The 16,837-nt window shown below is 36.3% G+C and overlaps 1 protein-coding gene across 2 annotated transcripts in view; it reads left to right on the forward strand.

The window, feature by feature from the left end:
* The window catches only part of NDST3 (N-deacetylase and N-sulfotransferase 3), a 165,727-nt gene that overhangs the window by 123,997 nt on the left and 24,893 nt on the right, over positions 1-16,837 (forward strand). For both annotated transcript variants that reach the window (XM_057547465.1, XM_007172425.2), the window contains exons 7-9: positions 7,566-7,748; positions 9,915-10,011; positions 14,378-14,501. In XM_057547465.1, coding sequence (XP_057403448.1) covers positions 7,566-7,748; positions 9,915-10,011; positions 14,378-14,501 — 404 coding nt within the window. The remainder of the gene's footprint in view (positions 1-7,565; positions 7,749-9,914; positions 10,012-14,377; positions 14,502-16,837) is intronic.

Genomic DNA, 16,837 nt, shown 5'->3' on the forward strand with positions numbered 1-16,837 from the left:
CGAGCCACATCTAAGAGTATGTGCCCTCTTTTCCAAAGTCAGATCAAAGGCCCCTAAATCTCAGGGCCCAGATGTAGAATTCTTAGTAGGAATGTTACCTGGGAATCTTTTTAAAAGGGCTCCTGACAAGGAACTGAGGGAGGCACTAGCCTTGTAAAGGAAATTGCATTGCTGGGGGCTAGGAGGAGTATCTCCAAAGATCTCAAATGGCTTTACACATATGCCATCTTTTGACACATTATCAATCACGTAATAATCCCTGTCTCCCTCTCCCTCCTTCATCTCCACGTCCCAAACACTAAGGGATCCGAAGCCTCAGCCAGCAAGGTGAAGAATGAAATCACCCACTGGAGAAGAATCAATCAGGCTCTCTTCCCAGCCTCTCTTGCAGATTCTCTCCTATACCAGGTCGCAGCTTAGAGACAGGAGAAGATTTAATATTGCAACAAGTTGGGAGTTTTATTTTCTGGACCAGGAGATTTAAACTACTAAATCAAGACTGTGTTAGCAACTTAAAGCTGCATGAGAGCGCTCTGTTCACTGAAGAAACTAGGGAGGCCATGCTGCCTTCCCTAGCCTTCATCCAGGGATAAGGGGAGAACCGCCCACACTGAATAAACGTTAAAGGGACAGTGCAAAAAAAGCGATGGGTTACTTTAATGATTATATCCCATGAATCTGAAGTGTTTAATGTATGAGTTACACAATGATTTTTAAGATTGCAGATGTTATATTTGTAGTTGCTCCCCTTTGACAAGGCATTTTCAATGGAATGGTGGGAACAAAAGCCAGATTACAAAGGACTAAAAAGTGAATGGAAATGAGGAGTAAAGACAGCACATATATGCTGCTCCTTTGAAGACCTTGGTTGGGAAGGACAGTGTCTAGAAAAGAAAAAAACTCGAGAGCCTAAGATGAGAGAGACTCAAGCATGTTTTCAGGCATTAGGGAAGGACCAGTAGAGAGGATTAAAAATAGAGGAAAACACAGGAATAAGTGATAGAATGAGATCTCTTGGGAGTTGAAAGTAGATGGGATAAAAAGCACTTGGAGATATATTAGTCTTGAAAACAAAATGGAACACCTCTGCCTGACACTGAAGGTGTCAGGAGGAATTTTTAGAAGACAAATATCTATGGAGATAGGGGTAGAAAGAGAGGGGTAGGAAAGAGAGGGGTAGGAAGTTGAAAGAGTTCCTGCCTCATGACCGTTACTCCCCATTAATCATGGGGACAAACTAGGGAGATTAGAGAGAGTGGAGACTGAGCAAAAGGCCTCAGAGAAGAATGAGAGTTTGAAATAGCTGCTGAAGGAAACTGAAGAGCAAGGAGATAAAGAATGAATAAAAAGAATAGCCAGTAGTATGGAGGATTCCACTGAAATTGGGGACCCTGTGCTTACGTGACCTGAATAGCTCCCGTTGTATATTTTTTTCTCTAGCTGTGCTGAAAAGTTCATATGTGGCTGTGAAGAAATTGAATGGAAAATTAATCCAAAGTCTCAGACCTGCAGAGCATTGAAAGCAAAAAGAAGGTTGGGAATCTGAGGGTGATAGCGAGAGAGAAGTTCAAATTATTGACCCTAGCTTGCCTAGTGGAGGAAGTGATCAGATGAACATTGACAGATGCAGAAAAAAGTGAAGGGATTAAGAGACTAGAGGTATAGATAAGGTTGATGAGCTGCTGGAAGGAAGCTATAAATGAGAAATGATGTTCCTGCAAAACCATAGTAATATAACAACAAAAGCAATATTTATTAAGCAATTACTGTGTGTCAAGCAGTGCTTCAAATGTTTTGTTTTATTACATTTAATCATCAGAACAACCGTGCGAGGTAGTTACTATTATTCTACCTCTTTTTTTCCTTTTAATTAAGTAAATTAAAGTACTGAGAGTTTAAATAACTTGTTAATTCAGTATGTGGCAGAGCCCACTTTCTTAACCACCATGCAGGTCAAAGTTAAAGTCCTAAAGATATCGTTTATTTACAAAGGAAGGAAGTTTCACAGGAAACAGAAGGAAATGGGTGGTAAAAAAAAAAAATAAATGGAGACTGGGAGGGCAGAGTTCCGCGGAAAGAGTAGAGCAAACGGGGACAAAGTTGTAAGAGACAAGAATAAATCATTGAGGAGGCTCACAATTTGAATGGTGCTAAAGGATTACCAGAATGAATGGCACTGTAAAAACAACTGACCCTAGATTTCCCAACTTTTTAAGCAAGATTATTGGTGCCAACTCAAGGCACATACTATGTATCACAGGCAGCTCAGAGAATAAAGTTGAAAAAGGCCCCATGACAGCCCCCAAGGAACTTACAATCTAGACACAAATAAAACAACTTTTTAAAAGCATAATACAAGTCAGAGTAAGAAAATGTCAGAAAGACTAAACTGTAATGCTCTGGCGCTCAAATTTTTTAAAGACTGCTTTTGCCTAGAAAGATCCGAAAAGGTAGCTAGATGTGACCCTGTGGCTACCTAGGACAGACAGAACTAGAAAAGTGAGGCAGTGTATTCTAGAGAGAAGAAACTGCATAAACAAAGCGTGGAGGTAGGTGAGTCTAGGGAACACTGGGGAGCAGTAAGCAAAGCAACTGACTGGTACCCGGAGCACAGATAAGATTGGAAGGGTAACCTGAGATCATGGTGTAATTTAGGATGACATCCTGAAGTCTACTTAATTCACAAAGCAGTGAGGAACTATTAGATGGCTTGAACTGGGAAATTATAGAATTGGAGGTTCAGGCCCAACGCCTCATTAGAAGAGTCTTCTCCTCAGAATTTTTAGCTTATTTTCCAGAAAGAGACAAACTCATGTAATGAAGTACCATCTTGACAGTGGTGAAACTCATATATATATATATATATTTTTTAAGGATTTTCTTATTTATTTATTTATTTATTTATTTATTTATTTATTTATTTATTTATTTTTGGCTGTGTTGGGTCTTCGGTTCGTGCGAGGGCTTTCTCCAGTTGCGGCAAGCGGGGACCGCTCTTCATCGCGGTGCGCGGGCCTTTCTCTATCGCGGCCCCTCCCGTCGCGGGGCACAGGCTCCAGACGCGCAGGCTCAGCAATTGTGGCTCACGGGCCCAGCTGCTCCGTGGCATGTGGGATCTTCCCAGGCCAGGGCTCGAACCCGTGTCCCCTGCATTAGCAGGCAGATTCTCAACCACTGCGCCACCAGGGAAGCCCCAAAACTCATATATTTTTCATGGTAATAAAACTTCCACAGTTGGATCACTACCCCATAAAAATAAACTGTTTGCCTTATTTTTTCCCCTAAAGAAGTTAATTACAGTATGCTTGTCCTCTTCCAGACAATATTTTAAATGCTATGAAATAAAGTAAAAATGAACATGAAAAGCAGCCTATTAAGTAGAGAAGTTATAAGACAATATGTATCTGAAAGGTACATGAGGAAACAGAGAAGAATTTTGCTTTGGTAAAAAAACAACAACAACAACACAGGATTGAAGGGGATTTAGGAACCAACTGTGCATGTCTATACGGACCAGTTCTCTCTTTGGCAATCTTCTACGTGTCTCCACACGTATGTCAGCAGTGCAGAAGCCCTCCAAAGGCATAGCCAAGGGCACTTACCAAATTGTTCTTTGTGCCATGGTTAGCTCTAAGCCTAGAACATCAAAATATTCATAAACTTGACATGTTCTTTTTTTAAAATGTATTCAAAAGGATCACTACAGAAAAGCTGATGGCTTTTGGTGAACAAAATCTTTTCTATGGGAATAAACAATGGGTCTGGCCAGTTTTCCTCAAATCATATTCCAATGGCACCTGCATCTGGACAACTAGGGATGATTCTCTAAAATGCAGGTACCAGGCCACCCTCCAGACCTAGAAAATCAGAATCTCTGAGTGTAAGACCTGGTGATCTGAACTTTTATAAACTTCCTAGGTGATTTGTATATATGCTAAGGCTTTTGAACCTTTGGTCACCCAGAAGGATACCAAACAAAACAAAACAAAACAAAACTGGTTGGCTAAAGGACAGAGGTAGGAGGAAAAAGTTTTTTCACTGTAAACTCTTTTGTGTCTTTTGAATTCTAAATTTTTTCACAAAAAAGACTTAAAAAGAATGAGCATCGTATTTATATTGCACCCCTCCAGAACCAATCGGAGCATCTGGCAAATAGGATAAGAAAAATGTTTGTGGATTTTAACTAAGCAGCATGGTCAAAAATGGCATAGTTTATAGTAAATATTATAAGTGACATACATTTTTTACACCCTAACTTCCTCTCCCCTCCCCCCTGACCTTCTCAAAACAAACAGAATAATTACTGCATTGTCAACTGCTTTTGCACCAGGACCCATGTTTTGCTCCTTATTCTTCTTGGTAGTGATTTTTCCATCTCCAATACCTGGAACTTATCAAAGGCTGGAAAGTATAGCTAAAGCTTCCCACATCTTTCTCTTAGCCATACTTTTACAACTCGTATCTGTTTCCTTTCTCATAAATGCCAGTATATATGATATTTGGCATTTACCATTTGCCTTTTATAGAAAAAAAATCATAGATAAGTATCTTGTAATACAAATCTATGTTTATCGGGCTAGAATTTTTTTCAGCCGTTAATCAGATAAACTTTACGTCTTTGGCAGTTTCCAATGATTTGAGTTTTAAGCGGCGGCTTAGTCTTTTGCGTAACAAGGAGAATTGCTTGCGGTTTGCTTACAGCAAAAAACTGTTATAGAAATGCAACTGTAACTTCTTTTGACATTTTCCTTCTCATTGGATTCTGCATGTATAGTAAAGATAACTTATTTTGACACATTCAATCCTTTTTTTTTTAAACAAAACAAAACCCCTTAGTTCTGAAACACTCTTAAAATTATAAAGGCATCTTCTTTAGGAAACGACTAATATCTACTTTCCCTGAAATGGCAACCTTGTCAAGCTGCTTCTTTGTTTCTCTCTATTCCATGCAGACATTGTTGTCAGGTGAGGAACTGCCAAGAAGTAAGGTGACACTATAGTTGTCACAGATCAGAACAGAAGAAGAAATACTATTTGGAAAGCAAGCTAATTTTTGACCAAAACCTTCTCCTTATATATCTGTTCCCACCTGTGCTGTTGCTTGCTGTGCATACCTTCCTAACAAAAATAATAAGAAAACTTGGAGAGGTGACATATTCAGCAAAAGATATGTACAATGTTCCATGTGTAGAGAGACTATTGTGATTCACCCCCCAATAAAAGTTTTAAAAGAAATTGAAGTGTTTTATGTCCTGACCAATTATATATTCCTTTTATGGCCTTGTATTTCTTTAGGAGCACAAAACAAATCCCAGGCTTGAGTCCAAAGCCTAAAAGTGTCATGAGGTGATGTGCATTACAAAACCATCACTTTGAAGCAGTCCTTTTGCTTATGGTACACTTTGTATTATGTTAAAGTTGATATACAAAAATAGAATTGAAAACCTAGGAAAGTTTCCCTGGTCGGAGGTTAAGTAGCTTTTCTTTTACAGGATTAATTTCAACACCTTATAAGTATTACCTTAATTCTTGCCAATCAGGTTCAGTCTCAGCAAAAGCAATGTCATCAACCAGCTCATACTCACTTTGGGTCACTTCTGTTTTTACCAGAGAGAGAAGCATTTTTTACTTTCTACACTCATACAAGTAAAAAAGTGGCACTCTGCTTTAAATGTCACAGCATAAAATGCTTTCCAAGGTTGAAAAGTAAATTCAAAGGGAGGTCAAATGTATTAGTATCAGAAAGTCAAACAGTATCTCTAAGTTTTTCATTTTCTGTCCAATGCAGATATTAAAGTGAAATATAGACACAGATTTTTTGATAAATCTTTCAGAAAAATAAAGCGATAAATTTGAATTAGTGGCTAACTAGGTTAACATATTTTTTTTATATTGTATGAAAAAATTTAATAGAAAGGCACTTGAAATATCATTTTGCCATTGTTATTGGGCCACACTGAAAAATGTAGCATATTAAACAAATGATGAAAGACTGCTTCGAACGGTTATCAGGAAAGAACTTCCACATTTAAGTATGATTTTCTTAAATCTCTCAATAGACTACTGTTTTGATAAATTTTGGAGGAAACGAACGAGGGGGTGAGAAAGGTCAAACAATTGAAGCTACTATAAAAAATAACCAGAAGGTTAGGTTTTAAAAGTCTCATTTTTCACAAATACCCCAAATGGTAAAAGTCTTACTTATCAATTCCATGACTGTATCAGTCTGCTGGTAGCTATTTAAAATCACCCTTAAAGTATTTTGTCTGTGAAAGTTCTAAGATTTAAAATATATTCAGACAGAGTGAACAGAAACACGATTAAATATTCTTGATCACACTTGAAGCTTTTCATGTTAAAGTCTGTGATTTGTTCTATATAATATAGGATATTACTGCTTCCTTTTACTCATAGTTGTAAGTAATTATATTTTTTCTGATTCTTCATATCAAAACTTTCTCATCTCTGCCACTTAACCTCAATAAATTTTCTTAAATACTTCTCTCAGCCAGTCTCTTAATGAATGAACCTATTATATTCATTATTATGATGATTATAATAACCATTATTACTATTCATTCATATGACGTTATATATTTTAGGAGCATACTATTATCCCATGAATTACTTTTATGATCTCTTTATAGCAGCATAAATGCCACAGTGGTTTTCATTGCCTTTGAAAATCTCATGCAGAATTATTTCCATTTGTCAACACTAACCAACAAAAGCTATTTGCATTCACTTTAAGCAGTAGCTTTAAAAATGCCCATTGTACATTCCTGACCAATTTAATTAAACCTAAAGAATTCAAATTTATTTTATTATAAAAAGATCCCCATGTTTGCTATAATTTTTTTTTCAATGCATGGATTCAATCTAGGACACCTGCTTCCATAGGAATAGTTTATCTAGCCAAGCACTGAAAACTTTTCTTAAAGGAGGTATTTAATATTGGAAATAGTAGACTCAATAAATATGGAAAAGGGTTTCAGAGTGTCATTGATGGAAAATAGTTGATAGTTCTTTTAGTAAAAATTCATTCACTAGTCTTTTGTCATTATGGCCTCTAATAAATACAAATCAGAGGATATTCAGTTAATGCTAATAATCACAATTCATTGATTATTTATATCCATTAATTCTACATACTATGTTACAAATCAGATTAAGTTGATTGAAATTACAAAATCTCAACCTCCTGCTGCCTCAAATTATGAATAGTTCACATATCATGAAGCCACTATGTGTGAACATCTAGGATGTGTTATTCAGCATCAGTCGAATTGCACCAACGTGGGTCTGTGGCAGTTGGACTCATTTTTTGTTATGAAATACATTAAAACCTTAGGGAAAAAATGCTCACCAAGTCTTGCTAATAACACATCCTCCAGAGTGCATTAATATAGTTAGAGTATTTGAGATATGTCCAAAATTCAAAAACGTTTCATGAACTGAAACCCTGTGCAAAGACTTCTTAAGAAAAACTAGCATTGCTGTGATTGCACTGCCCCCTAGGGTTAAAATAACTTGTGTTTACACTGAAGTTCATTTGCCTTTTTCAGATCAGCATTTTCATGACCCATTTGTCTAACTATGGGAATGACCGACTGGGATTATATACATTTGTCAATCTAGCCAACTTCGTGCAGAGCTGGACCAACTTGCGACTTCAGACTCTGCCTCCAGTGCAGCTGGCTCATAAATATTTTGAGCTCTTTCCTGATCAAAAAGACCCTCTCTGGCAGGTAAGATTGGGTCAATGATTAGTATTATTAATGAATCCCACAAACATATCTTGGAGTTTTATGAGGTAATCCAAATCTGAAAAGTGAAGGCATCCTGGGGAAAACATAACGTACATTTTGTGTGTTAGTAGATTTGAGAAACTTCATAGTGGGCCATATTCTCTGTTCCTGTGCCCATTAGAAACTATGGAATTCTGAAAGCTCAGTGAGAGGTTCAGTGGATATAATGTTTTTAATCAGGAGTGAGGGATCAATTTGCAGATTGCAATAGGCTGAAAGAGCAGAAGATGGTTTAGGCGTGTGTTAGACAGGTAGCCAGCTGGTCAGCCTTGAGCACATCACCTCTCATGACTAAATGACATTACAGAGGTAGGTGAGAAGAGTTCAGAACTGACATCTGCTTCTGAACCACGAGGTACACCAGCAGCTGCAGAATATAGTCAGCTTTCAAAAGTATTATCGGGAATTACTTTGGACATGAGGAAAGTGTTTAGTGGCAAAATCACTGAGCTTCTTAAGAGAAAATGTCACATAAACATGGCATATTCAAACTGTTCCAGGCATGACCCAGATTTCAAAGCTTACACTCTCATGTGTCTAGAATTGCAAAAACATACTTTGAGCTTAGATTCCCCACACCATGATCTGGGGAAAGTAATAATCTTTAGCAAACAACTACATAGTGCTTATTACATGTCTAACTGGGTTCTTTACATATGTTCATTCATTTAATCCTCACAACTACCCTTTGAGGTAGGTATTTATTATCGGCATTTTACAGATGAAGAAACTGGGGCACAGAAAGGCTGAGACACTTAAGCAAGGTCATACAGCTGCTATGTGACAGAGTGGGAAAGAATTCCAGGCCACTGTGCTCTGAATCAATGTTCTAAATGAGAGTTACTGACAGAGCTGATGGTACAATAATAATGATCTTCAGAAGCAGAATTCAGTAAATTTCACAGATTGAAGTTACAGTAAGCTCTGCACTTATATTCTATTCATTTAGCTCTGAACTTGAGCTAATTACCTCCTGGGCACAAACAGATAACCCCAAGAAGAAACGTAACTACACATTTTAGTAGGTTAATGTTGGTGGTTATAAAATTATCACTGCATATTATTTTGCAGTTAAGATTTTAAAACACCCATCTTTTTACGTTAACCACTACAGAACATCACCAGGTGTTAGCCACTGGAAAGACATGAAACTTTCCTGCTAATTTAACACCTTATTTTTAAACTGAAATCGTATTATTTCAGGTGAAACCACGTTTTTTTCTAGACCAACAGCCAAAAAGAATACCCTTAATCTTAAAATCTGTTGCTTATGCTAAATAAGCAGAAGGTTTATTTAACTGCACGTATCTATAGTGGTAATTGAATAGAAATAGAGTGTTGTCCTGTTTGCCTATTCCTGAATAATATTAAAAGGTGCCGTTAATTCTTTACGTAATATGCACTTAGAGGTTAAAATTAAGGATGTTCTAGATACATCTTGCACAGTGGGTTTGGTTTAACTACTACAGACCAAAAGCAGATTCCCTAAGGTAGTAATTCACCCTCATTTTACCCTTTCACTGAAATTTAGTGCTTTTTAGTATCACAGTCTGTAAAGTTATAGTTTTAGACATACATTTACTGAGCTTTGAAGGCAGCTGAAAGGAATCTGCTGTCTCTTTAAATATTATTACAGCCAGATCTATCTCCCTTTGAAGCATAGCAGGAAAGCTCAAAGTTACTTAGAATAAAAGTCTGACACCTTAAATTTCAGTTACTTATTGAATGCTGAGAGTGTATCTTCTTTTAGGTTAGCGCAAGCACAGTCTCTGCCCAACAAGCTCATTATTTTAAAACTTAAACCACTCACCCACAATTAAGACATAGAACTGCCAATAGCAGAAAAAATATTAAACCTGCAGTGCTATGAAGCTGTTTTCCCATAATGGAAATGTCTCCCCTCCCTCACTTCCTCAGTAGACACTCAACTTCAGTATGGAAAGGAGTTATTTGAAATCTTCCATGATGCCACTTCAAGACTTTCACTAAAAGAAGGAGACACATAGCCTTGTTTCCTGGGATATCTTTTCAAGGACAGAAGTTGAAAAACTCTAGCACACAATGGGCACCCACAAAAATACAACTCTATTTTCTTCTCCTGTTTAGAATCCTTGCGATGACAAACGCCACAGAGACATTTGGTCTAAAGAAAAAACCTGTGATCGCTTACCAAAATTCTTGGTAATAGGGCCCCAGAAAACTGGTGAGAAATTTTTATGTTATAATTAACCAAACAGTGTAAAAATCCTGATGAGAAGACAGTGAATTCATGTCACAATGACTTCTCAAACTGCCTATAAATACTGATGAATGAATAACATTTTATTCTCCGACGTAATCTTTGTTTAGCTCAATAATGTGTTTTTTAAAGTAAAAAGGATGAAAATAGATGTCACACAGTTTGAATATCCAGCAGTCAATTTGGTGGCAAAAGTTATGTTTTTTCCAAAGACCTTAATTGAAAAGTGGTGTTATTAACATTTCTAAAATCAAAACTAATCACATGTTTGGAGAGTGACTGACAGGATTTCATCAAAAGTCAAGATGGACACATGTAAGTACCTTTAACTCTTCTGGAAATTTAGCCTCTTCCTGCCATCTTCCTGATATAGTTTATTTCTAGACTATTTCTTGCAGAAATGACTATTTTCTAAAAGTCTATAAAAGATGTTTGACAAGCAGAATTCCTAGACGTAAACAAAACTTTGTGCTAAGAAAGATATTTATTCATACCCAGGAGAAATCTTTGGCGCTTTTTCTTAAATTGGTGTGCAATTTTTTCCCTTAAACTTCCTGTCTCTGTAAGAATCAGTATTAAAATGAAGCCCGGTGGAAGCTTTAAAATGCCGGACATTCAAGCTGTATCCTGCATGATAAATTATTTGGGGCTTTTCATTTCTAGCTTCACCGAAAACAGCCATTTCAACCCTTCCTAAAGGGAATACATTCCCTTTCCTCATTTCTCTAGAAATAACTGGGGAGAATCCTACGTAATGCACACAGTAAGTTTAGCCTATTCGTTTTCTCTTAGTCCCATTTACAAATATCAATCTGAAAACAATAATAAATATGACAAATAGTTCTCTTATCCTTATTTATTTCACTTGTCCTTATCTATTTAAAGTCAAGAAGCAACTAGAAAGACATTTAAAGTCTCTTTAGCGAACTCCCACTGTCATCACATAGATTTGTCATTAACAATCACATCTCTCTGAAGCTTGGAAGATCAAGTTTGCCTCAGAAAGCCCTGCAGGATATGCTTCCTCTTGTGTTGTGCTAGATGTGCAGACATTTTAATATCATAGTTAGATGACAGAATTACTTGTCATCTTTAACTCATCTGGGTTTCCAAATGTTTATGTTACAATTTGTAGATGACATTTACCTTTGGAAGGGGATTTTTATCTCCTTTTTATAGAAATTGAATTTTTTCCCAGTTTTATAGAGGTATAATTTACACACAGTAAAATTCACCCATTTTAAATGCACAGTTTGATGAATTTTAGAAATTGTACACAGTGGTATAACCACTACAACATTAAAGATTTAGAACACTTCTGTCTCCCTAAAAAGTTTCTCCATGTCTTTTTCTTCTGAGTCCTTGTAGGATTTTTTTTTTTTTAATTCAAACAGCAAGTCACAAAAATTATAATCATCCTTATCAGTTCACGCAGTCCCATGTAATTAATTTTTTTTCATCTTGATCTTTTGTTAGCACTTTTATGAATTCATCAGTTTTCCATCAGAGTTCTGAAAATGCTTATTCATTCAGTTCAGCAGTATAGTCAGTTACCAGAAACCTGTACTTGTCAGAGTCTTTTCCATATCTCCATGTCTTCTTTTTCTCCCCAATCCTCAGCCACAGCCACTTTCCGCCACTATAGTTTTGCCTTTTCTAGAATTTCACATAAATGGAATCATAAAATATGTAATCTTCTGTGTTGGACTTCTTTCACTTGCATATTGCTTTTGAGATTCATCCATATTGTTGTATATATTGATATTTTATGAGATTTTTTTTTAAACTTTGGGTTTATTTTATTTATTTTTATTTGTTTATTTATGGCTGTGTTGGGTCTTCGTTTCTGTGCGAGGGCTTTCTCTAGTTGTGGCAAGTGGGGGCCACTCTTCATCGCGGTGCGCGGGCCTCTCATTATCGCGGCCTCTCTTGTTGCGGAGCACAGGCTCCAGACGCGCAGGCTCAGTAATTGTGGCTCACGGGCCTAGTTGCTCTGCGGCATGTGGGATCCTCCCAGACCAGGGTTCGAACCCGTGTGCCCTGCATTGGCAGGCAGATTCTCAACCACTGTGCCACCAGGGAAGCCCAATGAGATTATTTTTTAAATGGACAAACATATCTTCTTATATCAGTTCCATAAAAATTAATTAGCTTCATTTTTATCTTTAGTTTTGCCAAAAGTATTTTTCTGAATAATTTTGCACGGATGTATAGTCATCTGGATATTCAAATATTTTTAGTGTTGAAACTAACAAAAATATAAAAACTGAAGCTTTTTTTGAACATGTGTGTCTATGATTATGCAGTTGAGATACACACACACACACACACAAACACACACACACACACACACACACACACACAGAGGACAGTTTATTCAGACCCATGAATATGAGTAGATAAAGATAGAATTCAAACACCACAACTTAATTTTTTGACCACTGATAAATTACAGTATGCCTTTTACTGACTATGCAAATGATTAGATCGTATTCATTTTTTGTTTGTCTTATTAATGCTCATCATGCTGTTAAAAGCAAATAACATGATTTAATACAATTCTTAAAAATAAAATTCAGAAAAGAATGTTATCAGTTGATCTGAGAATGGAATTAATCTATTTTCTTTTTTCACATTGTAATAGCTATTCTTTCTGTCTTTACAAATACTATATTCTTTTCAATTTTTAAAAAATGCATTACTGAACTCTATCTCAATAAAATTATTTTTAAAAATACCTTACTAATATTTAGATATGGAGCTATTTAGGTACTTTCACTTAGATTATCTCACTTGACCCTCATGGAGCCCTGATAGCTAAGTATTTTCTTCCCCACTACACAGATAAGAAAACTAAGACTCAGGTTAGATATTTTTGTTCAAGTTCACACAGCTGGTAAGTGCTGGAAATAAAACTCTTGATCCTAGAAGTTATCGGACTCTAAAGATCATGCTCTAGGACTTCCCTGGTGGCCCAGTGGTTGAGAATCCGCCTGCCAATGCAGGGGACACGGGTTCAATCCCTGGTCTGGGAAGATCCCACATGCTGCGGAGCAACTAAGCCTGTACGCCACAACTACTGAGCCTGCGCTCTAGAGCCCACGTGCCACAACTACTGAAGCCCGCACGCCTAGAGCCCGTGCTCCGCAACAAGAGAGAAGCCACCACGATGAGAAAGAGTAGCCCCCGCTCGCGGCAACTAAAGAAAGCCCGAGCACAGCAACGAAGACCCAACGCAGCCAAAAATTTAAAAATAAATAAATTTATTAAATAAATAAATAAATAAAGATCATGCTCTAGAAAGCTTTACTATGGATTTCAAGTAATGGAACATTTTTTTTCCCAATAAGTTTTAGATTTTGTCCCATATTTCTTCCAAGTCAGTGATTCTTAAAGTGTGCTAAATCAGAAACTCTGGGATAGAGCCCAGCTCTCTGTTTTGATAGCCTCCAGGTGAATCTGAGGCATGCTAAAGTTTGAGAAGCACTGTTTTAAGTCAAGTTTGTGAAGAACATTTTTACCTCGTATATCGTAGGTTATCTGTGATTGTAGATAAAATATTCGTTGTTTGGCTCAGATATAATCTAGGAACACTGCCTCTTCCAATTCATTGTGTTAGAGAATATTGCTGTTGGCAGTTATTTTAACAAATCGATATGAGTACCTGAGATGTGCCACTCTCTTCCCCAAAATGCAAATTTTGTCATGTCACTGACAAAGGGCACCCATTTTTTTTCAAATTTAGCAATTTAAACAATTTTGGCACTACTTTTTATAGGTATGTAAGTGCATTCAAACTTAAACTGGTTAAAAAGTTTAAATTCTGTCTCAAATTAATAAGCTTTCATAGGCCTCGGGAAGAACTTTATAGGGAAACCCAAGTATTAATCTGATAATGTAACATCTCATATTAAATAATGATAGCTTTCATTTATACGGTACTTTATTAATATCAAAATATCTTCAGATACAATATGTCTTTTTGTCCTCAGGAAAGCCTAGGAAATAATCAAGGCAGGAGATTTTCCACTAATAAGTCAAGACAAAGAAGCTAAAAGCCAAAGACACAGACCAAGTCAGTGACTGAACTGAGGTCAAAAGCCAGTTCTCCCAGTTCCTGCAACAGGCCTTTTCTCACATCACATTGTCCTCATTTTTTAGAATTTGCTTCTTTTAAGATGCTGGTTATCTATTCAATTTAATTCAAGGAGTACTTATATGTGTCTGTTTGGATCATTGAAACACTTAGTTTATTAATGACTTTGAAATGCTAATATTAGGAAACTGTGTTTTTGTTTAATTAATCTCTGAACCTCTATTATCTTTTCAGGAACCACTGCTTTGTATTTGTTCCTGGTTATGCATCCTTCCATCCTTAGTAACTCCCCCAGCCCAAAAACCTTTGAGGAGGTACAGTTCTTTAATAGAAATAACTACCACAGGGGGATTGATTGGTAAGATGGGTTATTAGTATAAATCTAAAAGTACATGTACTGTGCACAGTATAAAATTAGCGCTTATAATTATAAACATTTAAGTTTGTAGCCACAAATAAAAGTCATCCTCCGTGCCTTAGAAACTGATTGAAGGAGCACGAAAATTATTCATAACAAACTTTTCTCAGGTTACAAAGGGACTTGTTGCCTCAAGAGACTTACATGTAATTTTAATTTGCATTAATTATCTGTGATGGTAATTACAGATAAAAAGTCAGAGAAATACCTAATACACAGGAATTTCATTTCTCTCTACTCTTAAGAAAACACTTTCATAACTTTCTGTTCTTATGCACTTTGCATTTAAGTGATGCTACAGTTCACATATATAATTTTCAATTTTTACTTTGGTACAAATGTAAATAAATAAATAGAACTAGAAAAGTGTATGCATTTTATGAGTAATGAAAGCTATAAAAAAGCTATCAACAATATACAAAATTTAATTTTTGGCCTTTGAAATTAGAACCATATCAACCATCTAAGGAAAAGAGTTAAATTAAAATTAAAAGTTAAAATGTCAATATACACAGAATATGTGATGTAGCAGGAATAAATGTTGCAAACAGACATGTTAATCATAAAATGTATCTAGAAGTCTTTCTTTTAAGATATAAATTCTGGGCAGAAAGTGATATAAAAGAGTAAATTCTTATAATAACTCTAGAGCATGAACATAAACATTTTGCATGTAGTTTAGCAGAAAGGTGTATATTAACTTCTGTTGTCAAATCGCATAATCTCTGTTTTATATGTATCAACCCCCTCAAGTTTTCCTTGTGAGCCATCCAAATGGAAAGCTGAAGAAATGGATCGAGTATAAGTTGAGCACCTACTAGGATTTACATATATTCTAATTGTTATCTATTTCCCTGCCAATTCTTCAGTATAGTCCTTGATATTAATTAATTGCAGTAGTGTTAAATAACAGCTGTGAGAATCAAGAAACCCATCAACTACTTCAGCCACTATTTTCCCACTGACTCAAATATCAATATACATGCTTGTATACAGTAGAATAAAATGATGTTCACATCAGAACTAAAGGGGGTGATTAAAAACTGCTTTGGAAGTGGAGAGGAATGCAATAATACTTGGATTCCCTGGGACTTAAGAATATCTGTGAGAATATTCAATTAAAAAAAAAGCTGTTCATAGACAGTAATGTGTACAGGCACTATATAACAGAAACTAAAAATCCCTTAAGTAGCCTACAAAGAGATGGCATAAATAAGTAGAAGACTAAAGACAATTAAAGATTTTAATTATAACTCACTAAAATACCCCAACTGTAAACATTTTTGATTGACAAATTGTGTGTTTATAAAAGGCAGTTAACACAAAGAGCAAATAATGGTAACTGCAAATGTCAATCTATTAGCGATAACTAGAGTTTTGCTCTCAAGGACATCAATGTATTCAGTCTTCGGACTGGCCTTACCTCTCCCTGAAGCATCAGTCAGCACCTCAGCATATCCTTTAGGACCACAGAGCCACAAGGTTAAAGATTATGTGTCTCAGCATGCCAAGGTCACTTACAGAAGCTCAGGCACAGTTAGTTAATCTGGATACATGGATCTGCTCTTCTTGGAGAACTGGGCAAAACCAGGGCTGCCCTAACTAACCAGCAGCCTAAACACAGGCTTAGGGCACAAGCAAAGCAGGGCAAGTGAAAATGAGAAAACTCCATCTTTGATTAAATAGCCAAGATTCGTGATCAGAATCTCTAAGAAAAATGTTTGATTTATGCATACAGTTAAGTTTTATGTTTCATGGTTTGGTGTTATTTTTTATAATTACCTGGGGAGGCAGTGGATGGTTGGAGTGGCACATGGAGAGCCATAAAATCCTGTTAACATTTGGAACCTCTAAACATCTTAATTTGGCTTTAAGTAAAATCACTTAAAAATACAGGGTCAACCCGAGAAACAAATAAATGTGGAGTGCTGCAAAAAATCATGTCTTTCAGTTAAAAAAAATTGCTGAGCTGTTATGAGAGTAGCAAAGCTTAAATGGGGCCGGCATTCGCTCTTATCCCCCATATTATTAAACCACTCTAGTTTTTTGCTCACCAATTCTTTGAATAACCTGAATTCATATTCCAAAAGTGGACGTATTTCCACCCTGGAAATATGAAGCTGAATTCTTTATTTTCTTATGAATTCGTCAAACATTTTTCAAGTGCTTATTAGTACCAGCCACTATATTAGAAAAAACACGGGCATACAGGCAAACAAGAACTGGCCCCTGCTTTCTCTGTGAGCCCCTGGAGCCTTGTGGGTCCAAGATCCAGA

The sequence above is a fragment of the Balaenoptera acutorostrata genome, chromosome 5, assembly GCF_949987535.1.
Source record: "Balaenoptera acutorostrata chromosome 5, mBalAcu1.1, whole genome shotgun sequence".
Classification (NCBI taxonomy): domain Eukaryota; kingdom Metazoa; phylum Chordata; class Mammalia; order Artiodactyla; family Balaenopteridae; genus Balaenoptera; species Balaenoptera acutorostrata.